This window comes from Corvus moneduloides, chromosome 8 (genome assembly GCF_009650955.1).
Source record: "Corvus moneduloides isolate bCorMon1 chromosome 8, bCorMon1.pri, whole genome shotgun sequence".
Taxonomy (NCBI): domain Eukaryota; kingdom Metazoa; phylum Chordata; class Aves; order Passeriformes; family Corvidae; genus Corvus; species Corvus moneduloides.
The window spans coordinates 13,419,508-13,431,799 of record NC_045483.1 but is presented as its reverse complement, the minus strand read 5'-3'; the positions used below and the strand labels follow the sequence as shown (position 1 = coordinate 13,431,799).

Below are 12,292 nucleotides of genomic sequence, written 5' to 3'. Positions count from 1 at the left end.
CGGAATAGAGTTTCAAACAAGACCAGCACCCTCCTTCTGACAGAGGCTGGTTCCAGCTGCTCCACTGGTGATTAAAATGGGTTTGCCTTATTTTGAATTAAAATAGGCTAGAAGCATTCACAGCCACTGCCTGAGCTGAGTGGACAGTAACTGAGCTAAAGGGAAGATGTATTTTAACCTATTCAATTATTCTTGTAACTATATTGCAGGAACATTTTTTGACTACATTAGATGTTCTGCCTCTAATAGTCTACCCTCTCTTCCAATTATCTGATGTCCTAAAGACAAATTTCAATACACAGTCAATGGGTAAATTTTTGCCAGTGCTAAAAATTGGTTATTTACTTTATTTGCTATTGCATTACAAGATTATACATTACCATTTCAGACTGTGTTTTTCTTATCAAATTTGTTCTCTTCTAGACCTTCAGCAAATACAATATACTAGGGGTAACTAACACAGTTTTAGTAAATTGTGTTACAGGTCAGAAATATATCACCTTGTCCTGTAAAACTAAGTGGCTCTACACAGGGAAAAAGAAGTTCTTGGACTACTACAGTTCACAACTATAGTGTACACCTATGAAGCATAACCTACTATACTGAGCTCGCTGTAAAACAAGAATGACCAAAAGAAAATCAAACAATAGCTGAAGGATATTTTCTTCATAATCACTTCAGAGAAATTAATTACACAGCAGTACAGAATGACTGTCTTTAATTGTGGCACATTTTAACATAGTGAGGTATTACCTACTACCCCTGCATGAACCCTTGTACTGAACTTTATGATAACCTGTGCACTTAAAACACCTTTGATTTACAGGCAGCCTGATACATTTTTGTACATCTTCACACTTTAGTGACAAAGCCAAAGAGGAAACCCAATTTTTTCCCCAAAGGCTGGTATTTGGTCTACTGCACATAAGATTAATTTCAGATGCTAACCACATCTATTTCAGTCCTTCCCTAGTTCAGAATTATTTCCCTTCTAGTACAGCATCCAGTGCCTTATGCAGGTGAACTCTAAAGATAAACCAATAACAATTTCTAACTATTACAAAAACCAAGACGAGGGGAAAAGAGGTCCTAGAAATTCTACCACCCAAACTGGAACAGATAAAATTAAGGGATGCTCTGAAGGGTATTAAAAGTATATAAACCAGATGTGAGCTTGATATGAGGAGACAGATCTTTCCCCACCTTTTTATCACTTCAGAAAGTGAGTATGGGATGGCTGGCAAGAACAATTCTCCCTGAAAGTCTCTTTCACACTATTGTTTCCTGCATGCTCTATAAAATCTAATTCTCAGGAAATGTGCCTTAGGAATTTTAATCCTTTATCAAACACATGCTCAGATCTTACTGGGATTCCAAATATTCAGAATTATTTTTATCATATACCACAAAAAATGGGAGAACAAACCTCAATACCTTTCCATCTCACTCAGTTCCTCTTACACTTTTTTTGGCCACATACCTAACTAAGCCAATGCCAAAAATATAACATACATCACTTTCACATTGTGTCCAGTCTGCACTATTCCTGTCACCACAGAATGCAACACATTGCATGAAACGTATCAGATAAGGCAGCTGCTATTTACATTACAAATGTTGGTCTCATGAAACTTAATAACAATTCCAGAAATTTACTTCTGGCTAAAAAGTGATTTTTCATTCATTTAACCTCTCACATACACATAAAAATGAAAAGGTATCTCTTATTTTTCCCTCTACTGTTCTGAGAGATGTTTTCTGATTAAATATATATATAAGTATTAAAAAAAAAAAAACACTCCCAGTGCATCTTGTATACTTTTCACAGTTAAAAAACCTGCCATATATATTTCATTTTTTAGCCTTGGTAGCTCTTCTTATCTGAAAAAATAGTATATAATACAACTTCTGAAAATGCTGCCGAAATCGAATGAGAATATTCATTATTTACTTTAGTAGATTTTGTGGGGCTTTTTTTTTTTCTTTTCCCCCTATCCCAACAATGGATACAAGGCATACTAAATACGTAATTACATGAGAGAGCCACACAGCTTTCAAAGGAGCCATTCAAGTGAATTGTGTAAATAATATGCCTTTAAAAACCCTAACATATGAATACAGATTTACCAGTTATGAAGTAGTTATATACCTGAGAGACAAGAATATGCATTTAAAAAAAAATTCTGCCCAATTATGAACTTACCAAAGAGACTAGCATGTCTCAGAGCAAATTAATACTTTTATAACTTTCTCCAGAAGTTTTTTGCCTGTTTTCATTTGAAAATAAGAAAAACATTAAAAGCTGTAAGTCTTAATTAAGACAAAAAAACCAATAGTCAAAGCCATACAGTTAAAATTTGCACCTCAGACTAGTTTTCCACACCTATAACCAGATAATTCCGACTTTGTCACTGGCAATTTTTCTTGAAAGTCTTTCCACAGTAAGAAAATTAATTTATAAACATAAAGAGGCAACTGTAGTAATTCTTGGAGTGTGACCATGAGAAGGATCTCACAGAGCTCAACTAGCCCACCAACTGTCAGCTCTTCTAGCTGCACATATTGCACCAGAATTGTGAAGGGCCAGATGCAGTTGCTGTCACAACCAGTTCTTTGCACAGTTCCTCACCTTCTATCATGCTCAGACACCTTGGTCACATTTCCACAAGTGCATAAGGGATGATTCAAAGTGGTTTGTGCTCCTGTTTCACCATAACAAAAGCTATATCATTAAAGACCCTTGGACCATTTTTCATGAACTGCAAATCAAGCAAACCAACATTTCACTTTGGGAAAGCTGAGCATATGTTTCTGGGATAACCAAGGTCTGACTTCTAAACAATTAGGTCTCACAAATCAGTGGGTGAAATATGCTACTAGGATTCAACTGTAACACTCTTCCTAGATTCCAAACATAGGTAATACTGGACTTCTTACCCTGGTACAGATGACTGACTTCAGTGCAGCAGTTTTCCCCTTCACCCTCAGGGTGTTACTACATTCTGCCAGCTTTGCTGTGCACACTGAGCTCCAACTGCTGTAAAGGGTTCCTTTTCCTTCAGCCTCCCACTTTGCGTGTAATTGCTCAGTAAATTTTCCTTAACATACGAATTATGCAAACTCTTCTCTAATCTTCTGGTAACTCCCTAGCTAACAGTAACTTTTTACAAGATATTCCAGTTCACTAACTACTTTTAAATATCAAAGATAAGACACATGGAAAAGGATTTACATATTCAGTTTATTCAAATTGTAACTTACCTGAGTGGAATCTAGGAGGATCAAATCACAGCTTTCAGGTAAGTGTTTGTGAAGAAATGTTTTCCCCAGAGTGGTTACTGGAGTTCAACCTCTGTGATTCCAAGTCAACAGAAATTACATGCCCCAGCAAGGGGCCAACTTCCATCTATAAGGTATACAAGATCCTCATTTGCCAAGTGCTTGAGGGAACTTGTATGGATCACATCGGAACTAGACAATACTAATGTTTTCATAATTATAGCTTTTTAATGCATGAAGCTGATAAATTTAAACCAGTGCAGCTGCAGAGCTTTAAGATTCAGGTGCCATACCCTTCCTTAAGGAGCAAAACTTGCAGAGACTTGTGTGTGCTCCTTTAAACAACACCAAAGACGGCAATGCTAAAAACAAACCCTACACAAACTCACTAAGAGCAAGCTCACCAAGGTCTAAAGCACAAAACTATCTGAAGGCTTAAAATGGAGATCTTACAAGAGCAAGTGCACTTGGCTCTTTGGTAAGCAAGAAAACACAGTGGCTACTAAGCTCCATTATGTCTGATGATCTTAGAAGTATTTTCCAAACTTAATGATTCAATAATTCTGTGTCTAAAGCCTGATCAATTCCAAACAGTTTAAAATCTTATTATGTAATTCTTTGACATAGGCATTCCACATGAGTTTGAGCAGAGTAACACAGCATCCTAAGGAGTATGTCGAAAGCTCTTCATCTTGGAATATTTCTAGAAGTTCTGTTTTCATGCCATAAACTGCAGAGAAAAAAACTACACTGGTGGAGAGATGAAACGGAAGTTTCATTAGATTTTTCCCTCATCTCTAGCTTTATTTAATTCCATAAAATCTCTCAGAGTTATTGTTATGCACCTACAAAAGTGTTTCAAGGATAACTGATATGTCTGCATAGCACTTTGAGAACATAAAGTACTATATGAGTGCCAAGTATTAATAAATGAACTGCAGAAAGAAATCTTATTTCGACTTTCCACCCAAGGAGTTAGCATCTGAATTTTAAAAAGCATATGGATCCACTGAAAATAGATGCTTTAGAAGTTAAGGAAAAGATGCTATATGGCAAAATTACAAAACCAAAATATTTCCAGAATCATTGCATTTTTGTCTCAGGTAAGTGCAATTCTAGCAGAAGAATCCTGTTTTCACCACAGTCCTGGTTTTTACACTCTCTTTTCCAGCTGACTTGACTGAAGTGCAGACCATTAATATCTGAAGTGCCTTCTTTTGATTATACTGGCCTTTGCTGGTACCAATCTAGTTAAGGTATCACCAAGAATTTCCAGCATAAAACACATTTACAGGTTTATAACTTGGCTTTAAAAATTCTACTACAAAAAGACAGTGGGAGGCAGAAAGGCTCAGATGAATGCGTTATATTACATATCCTATGTGATGCATACTTGCTCACAATACTATGAAAAAGGGAAGGATTATCTTTAACTCTGAATTACCATGTTTCAGAAGCCACTTAAAATGATACTTTTACTTCCCCGTTTATGTAATCAAAATAATGTTTTGTAAATGTTTCAGCTAATTAGCTTAACTTGCCCAATTTCATAGTCTGGCATAAATTATAGGAAGTGTCCATATAATACAGGAATTAGAATGTCATGTCTATTGACTGTATTTATACACAAACATTCCCTCCCTTTCTCCCTTCAGAAGTCAATTGTGGCTTGTCTCCAAAGGGTCAACATCTAGGTGATGGGATGATACAGACTGCTAGCAAGTCAAAAGCTTAAATGAAGATCAAGGCTGAATAAACCAACTGCAGGTGTTTGCCTTTTTGTAGAAGATAAACAGGAAACAGCTAGAGTAAAGAGAACAGTGCAGGCAACTTCAAATGCCAGTCTTAAAGCAACATATTTCTGGCCATTGGTATTGTATTTCCTCTAGCCCACATAAGAACACAATATAGCTCTCCATTGCAGCACAGCAACATTAAATATAAAACCTGCCATTAAAGGGAGAGGGTAATAGCATCAGTGTGGGCGACCCATGCTCAGGTAGTGTTCAACTATTATCTCCAGTCTAAGCAGGCTGAAAATACGCAAATCCAGACAGCATCTGGTTTTAGACAAAATCGTCAGTTTTATGGATATTTATGGTATGTGTCCAGTCTTGCAGAACTCCATCTTCCTCCACCTCATCTGTAATATAAACTGCTTTTAGTCCACATTAATACAATGTGTTACTGGGATACTTCTCACATTTTGTCTAAGTCTGGCAGTAGATCAATACTCAGCCATGCTGAGGAAAAAAAAAACATTAAGGTAGGATCCTTTTAAAAATACAGACAACAGGAGAATAAACCTGATGCACAGCCCCCATTCCATCTGGATGCATATGTAGACTATGCTTTTACATACATCAAAAGTGGCTTTCTTTTCAATACATAGTGTTAAGGAATCCTACAGGTAGTACCTTTGAAAGATATCCTATACCAAATCAATCTCACCTCAAAAAAATTTAACCTCTCTGCTTCTAATGAAAGCTCTTCCCAGCCTTTTTATCAACTGCCTTACCCTTACACTTCCTGTGGTGAAATCACAGCACGAAATTGGAATAGCAAAGCTACTTCCACGACAGTCTCTGCTGATGACAAGCACAGGTTTATAACTTTTCCTTGGGTCAAGGAGTGAGAAGATTGAGATAGACACTAGAACCAATATCAATAAACTAAAAATCAAAAGGAAAAGCATGCTTACAAAAAAAATCTTTTTTAAAAAGTGCAAGTTCTTCTATTATTTGAGGTTGCCTAGTTTAAAGCCTCCTTGGAAATTTTACTGTGCATTTTAGGCTTTTTACCCCCTTGGTATTTTGCAGAGTCCAAAAACCATATATCCCATCTGCATCAGAGCACTGGTAATATAAGGCTGGTCTGTTTGCCTCAGAAGTAAAAGGAAAACAGAACAGCCACACGATCCTCTTCCTATTGTTCTCCCAACCCACATAAGAAACAGAAACTGATGCCATGCCCCACAGGTCAACAAACTTGAGCTCTGTGAGACAATAATTGCAGAGTTGAGATTCCTCTGAGACACCCTGCCTCCGGCTCAGCAAAGTTTAAATCAAGAAAACATAAGCTTCAGTGTCCCAACTGACCTTTACTAGTGTGGACTTGAGGAGAGAGAGAGAAATGGTCTCTCGGAAAGAAGCTCCAAAGCACACTTCACCTTTGCAGCACATCACTCATTCAAAGAAATGGTTTGCAAATATAATGTTAGACTCAATGCCCATCTTCTAATAGGTGTTCAAGCTCTGCTCAGTTTCACAGAAGTCAATGTAAGTTGACAGCAGTAAGCACCTTGCACAAGCAAGCTACTTACTGCTTGTAAGATACTGACACAAGACTGGAGACAATCAAAACCATGCTGTTAGCACCTTCAATGAAGCTCTTATGTTTTAAGGGGATATGCTGCTGCAGCTTTTCATTCTCACACTCTGCTCAAGTGACTTGGCTCTTTGTTTCTGTTGGGCTCACGGTATCACCTTGAAGATCCCTTCACCACCATGTTTTGTCATTTCACAACTGCAGTTGCCATGACAACAGGATGCAGCTTATCTGTACTGTTTTCATATTTCCAGTTTTTGTTGCCATAACAACACATTCTGGCTTTCTACAAAACCAGCAACTTTAAGCCGTGTATTCTCAAGGACACAGGATTCATCATATATGTATGTTCATCAGAGAAGAGATCTGTACAGGCCATTTGTAAATTAAGCTATTCTTTCTGAAGGGGGATTTTTCACTCACGAAAGTGAAAAGCTGACAGCAATTGCTAGAGGCAGACTGCTGAGACATCTAAAGCCTGGCCTTTAATAATAGCCAGAGTAATATAGCACTAGGCCACTTCCGAGTGGGGACTCCCCACAGTGTCAGACTGTGTCAAACTGCACAATTGTTATGTGATGTGAGTAAGTGTCCATACTTGATTCACCCAGGCAGATCTGAATTAGATGCTAGACACAATTCTCTTGAGTTTTAACCCAGTGGCCTCCCCATTATTACCAGCACCACCACCATGCAGCTTTGTGTTTGAAGGCCCATTTTAATTCTGTAATTCAAGCTGTTGTTGTAGATTTGTTTTCAGACTCTGACCCTCTTCGCTTCCAGGTGACTGCATTTTGAACTTTTATTTACAGGAAGTGCACATTCATCAGACTGGTGAGAAAATGTTATACAAACACAGCATGCATAAACACAAAACAGTGATGGCTATGAGGGGTATCAGCTAACATGGCACTATAACTTCATTACACCCTCATTTATGTACTTCACTAATGAGACAAGCACAGGTGTCCAACACGGTCCCTCACATGAGATGAATAACAATAATACAGTCCAACCTGCTTTAGCCATGCTTGGTATCCAGAAGATATAAGTTGGAATCCATCTTTTGGCATGTGTATTCGGGGCTAGGAGAGAATAGACATAAAGAGAGACCTCCTTTTACACTGGGACCTAGCTAACCTAAGGCTAAATTCTGGAGCATTTTAAACAATGCAGATCTTTTTAAGCCACATATGAAGGTTTAGTCCCCAGATTAGTTCTTGTTTACTGCTCTGATATCAGCTGCTTTAAGAACACTTTTTTAATAAAGTCACCATTTTTATGTTTTTCACCATTTTACATTTCAGTTCAGTATATATATATATATGTATTTTTTTTAATTTCCACAAAAATGCACTTGGATAAGCACAGCCTCTGTGGTGGGTGCAATAGCAAAGACTAATGGTCACTAATGCTTTTGACACTACATAAAAAGCAAATGGTGTCAAAACAGCAGTAGTCAAGCTATGAGTGTTTTCACAGTCACCATCCTCAACGTGGTCAGACCAGACACTGGACAACATGAAGAGAACAGAAAATTCCTGAAGAGGAGCAGCTTTAATAGCAGGACAACAGGAAATTATACTCACACACAGCCATAAATTATGCCTCAAATCGACAGACAAACGTAATCTCCCCCCCACTTACTGTTTTCATGCTTTATTGGGTTGAAGAAAAGACAAGACATCCAATTGCTCTAGAAGCACAAAACACATACAGCATAACTTACAGCTAGGAAAAAGTACGCAACAAAACCCAAAGCACCGCCTGGCATGACATTTATTTGTAGTTCAAAGATACTCCCACATTCAAGTGGATTCAAGTGCTCCCCCTCTCCACAAAAAAAGGAGATGCTTAGAAATTAAAATCACATCTAAGCAACGAGATCAGTCAGGACATCTGCAAACATCAAGTCCAGAGATGTTTCTTACTCCTGGAAACTACTTCACAATCCCGTTCTTAACTCACAGTACTTCCCCTCCAAATCAGAAAGGAAAGGCTGGAAAAAGCTTTCTCATTTTCAGAATGGCTCTACTGAAAGTTAGTTTACTCTCACTTGTTCTTGAGTCGACACAATATTTAGTCTGTACAAACTGCATCCACTTTGGTACTAGTAACACCAAAAACCACAATTTGTTGGAGAGAAAAAATGTATTACGGCTGAATGATGAACCTTCACACCTATGGTGGGTAGTCCAGCCTTGGAATTTGAAAATAAAGTAAGAACTAGAACAGACTAAAATCTTGCCTCTAAAGAGAGGTACACACTCAGGATTTTACAGTATACTTTGAGCACTTGTTATTTTTGCTTCTCTCCAGTTTGAATTTAAATCCTCCTAAATCTTTCAAAGTAGTAGTAAGATTATGCCCTGGTGTCCTAGCCAATGATCTCAGTTGAACATGAATTTTAATAACCACCATTGTGCTGATAAATTAAAGTCAAGTATATCTGGTTACTGCATTCACCTGCTGTGTTTGGACTTGCAATGCTTAACACATTAACAAACTACGTTTTAGGAGACTTCTCACACAGCTAGAAGCATCACCCTCCAAGACCTAATCCTTCCTTCAGCACTAACGTCATGGGTGGTTAGTCTCTCTACAACTGTAAAATGAGGACAACACTCATTTAACCCACCTCACAAGTTTGCTGAGAGGAGCTCTTGCCATTTCTATGTGCTTTGAAAATGCAAGAAACTATATGAAGTGCTGCATATCTAGCAAGAACACTACAGAAACACACATTGTACTTCTGGCTCAAGTGCTTCAGTTGCTTTTTTTAAAGTAGCACAGCCCAGTATGTATCTACCCAGGAAAAAAAAGAAGTCCTCATAAACAAGCAGAAATAAATTTTGAAATCACAGTGTCAGAAGCAGAGAGACCTGAATACCAGTCTCAGATGTGCCCAAGTTCGCAAAACAAATTGCAAAAAATTACTTCATTTCTTTCTGTTTCTGTCACTTAACCTACAAATTAAAGGATAACACTCAAACTCTTTGGACCAGCAGGCTGCTTAACATTTGCCAGCCCATCAGTCCAGGGCAGTCTGAATAACTGATTTGAGACACTGACTTAAACCATTTCATATGAAGACTCTGGTCCTGCAAATATATAAGTGTATTAACTGATCTGTTGCCATCAACAGGGTTACTCTTAAGCAGAAGTGTTTCCAGTACTAAAGATAACACTGTATTTCTATTTAGACAACTCTTACCGGCACAATTTTTTGTGACTTGAAAGTAAAGTTGCTTGAGTATTGTAATAAAAGCAATCAGGACTTTCGGCAGATTAGCAGCTACTGTAAACTCAAATTATTTTTCAATGCTGACAGGTGAAACATAAAAAAATAGGAGAAACTAAGACCCATCACTCATCCCTCAATACTGTATTTGCAAAATCCTCTCAATGAGGTATGTCTTCTCTACATTTGCTAAACCTACTCTCATCTAAGAAGATATGAAACTAAATAGAAGGGAAGTAAAGTTTACCAGTATGAGGTATGGGTGTAATTACCCACATACTGCTGCTTATGCCATTAAAGTAGGATATTTGCACAGGTGAGCCCCTATTCACGTCAAAATAAGCACAATAGAAAAGCATCATTTAATTAAAATTTCTCAGATTGGTTGTAAAAGTTTAGCCAATCATCAGTCTCCTAAATTCTGAATTTCTCTGGTTCTCCAAGGCACACTGTAATGACCCCTAGGAATGCATTCTTCAGCAGAGAGAGGCAATTAAAGTAGTACATCCGGTTAAAATATTCTGAATTGCAGTGTCCCAATGACAGCAGACAGGACTATAAGAGGACTGTCAATTAAAGAAAAAAAAAATTCTCTCTTCCCCCCAGCCTTAAAAAGATGTGGGACCCAGTAAAGCATCTTGTTTGAAAGCTGTATTAATTTATCAATCAACATTAAAATCTTCATGATTATGATCCATTCAAAGCAATTCCACCAGCAATACAATTCATTGCCCAGCAAGACCTACTCATTTTTGTATTTTCATGAGCACACATCGTTTATGCTCATGGTTCAATACCATTCATAAGCACAGTATTTTCTCTTAGCATCTGCTCCAGTATTTTCCATGACTAGAAGTCAGGCTGCTAGGGGAATTTTGCTCTCTTTTTCAATAGCATCAACAGTGATTGCATTCCTCAAAAACTAACTCTGAAAGCTCTCTAACTGCTAATTTCCATCAAGCTATTTTGTGAATATTTCACATTTTGATCTAGGTGAGTGACTACTTTATAATATAACCTATTCTACTTCCTTTCCCAAGACATTCATGTTAATTATTGAGGCCTTGCTTTAAAAATGAGCCTTCCATCACCACAGATGTCTTATTCCACAACCATCAGCAACTTACTCACAGTCCTGAAACGCAGTTTTACTCTGTATGAAATCTTTACTCTCCCTCTAGTCTTTCTGATGTCCACAGAACTTGTTATTGATACATTAGCCATATATTAAAATTATTATATATATTGCATCTGTCTATAACCTGGGAAGCCAAAATAGCTTACTTTGCTCATCTCTTTGTCTGCTACCTCTGATTTTTTTTCCTTTAGTAATCTACTCTTCCATTTTTAATCCATTTGCTTTCTGCACTCCCTAGCAAGGCCCAGAACAACAGAATGATTCTTGAGAACAAGTCAGTAATTTAAAATTCAGTGGTACCCTCTCCACTTCTCTACAAAGGCTGATTTTCAGAGGACATTTAATTACAGGCCTGAGTTCCTATTTTCTAAGCCTAAACACAACCCCTGAAGGCTTACAAGATTTGAGTCACAGCTGGAGCTGTGGTTACTATACAGTTTAAATATCAGCCTCTTTACTGTGCAATTTGTTTCGAAAATCAAATCAGATGCTGTGTCATAAACAAGTGCTAATTAAGTACTGAGTGGAAATTGGGCTTTTCTGTGCAAGAAGGGTTCTTAAATATCTGCATCGTCACTTCCATAAGAAAGGATAAATATGTCAAGAATGATAATTATAAAAGGAAACCTACTATGGTACTTCCAAGGCAGTACTGCTGCTTCTGCATTTCATCTGCTTCCATGTAAGAAGAAAGGAAGGGGGGGAAAAAAGTTAAGACCTGTATGAAATATATATGTACTAAGGATCTTATTAATCTGATCATATCACCCATAATGCTTGCTGTTCCCTCAGAGAAGACATTCACTCTGGGTTTCAATCACATAGGATTTAAACAAGATAACTAAACCCATCTCTCTCCGTCACTGCAAAGCAATAATGAAGCTACTTATATTACCATTTCTTTTAAGTCATGATCCACACACCGTATTTATTTGACAATAGCATTGAATTCATTAGACATAACACCTTGTTTGATAAATATCAAGTGAAGAACAGGAATAATGCATTTTAATACTCTGAAGGTTGCCTCTGAGTAACAATATTCACGACTCCATTAACTAACAGGCTCTCGGCTACAAAAGCAGAATTAGATCTGTCAGTCACTGACATGGAAGGGCATGGCCAGTTGCACTGAAGATTGTCCGGTTGAGATGACTTCCACAGCAAAGGAAAGTATCCCCTGTGGCCTAGAACTTGTAATGAGTTTGCATCCATTACAGCAATAAACTGAATTCCTATTACAGAATATACAACTTCATGGCCCAAACAGATCCCTGACTCTATTGCCCAAAGCAATACTCAAAATA

At 37.6% G+C, this 12,292-nt stretch overlaps 1 protein-coding gene across 10 annotated transcripts in view; it reads right to left on the bottom strand.

Annotated features, from left to right (window-relative positions):
• BTRC (beta-transducin repeat containing E3 ubiquitin protein ligase) overlaps positions 1 to 12,292 on the bottom strand; it is a 126,952-nt gene that overhangs the window by 99,971 nt on the left and 14,689 nt on the right. For 6 of the 10 annotated variants that reach the window (XM_032115511.1, XM_032115516.1, XM_032115515.1 and 3 more), the window contains exon 2: positions 7,623 to 7,691. The exons of 3 other annotated variants lie outside the window; for them this stretch is intronic. In XM_032115511.1, the coding sequence (XP_031971402.1) occupies positions 7,623 to 7,691 (69 nt within the window). Of the gene's footprint in view, positions 1 to 7,622; positions 7,692 to 11,616; positions 11,661 to 12,292 lie in introns of those variants that run through there. One more of the 10 variants, XM_032115512.1, reaches the window with a different exon arrangement.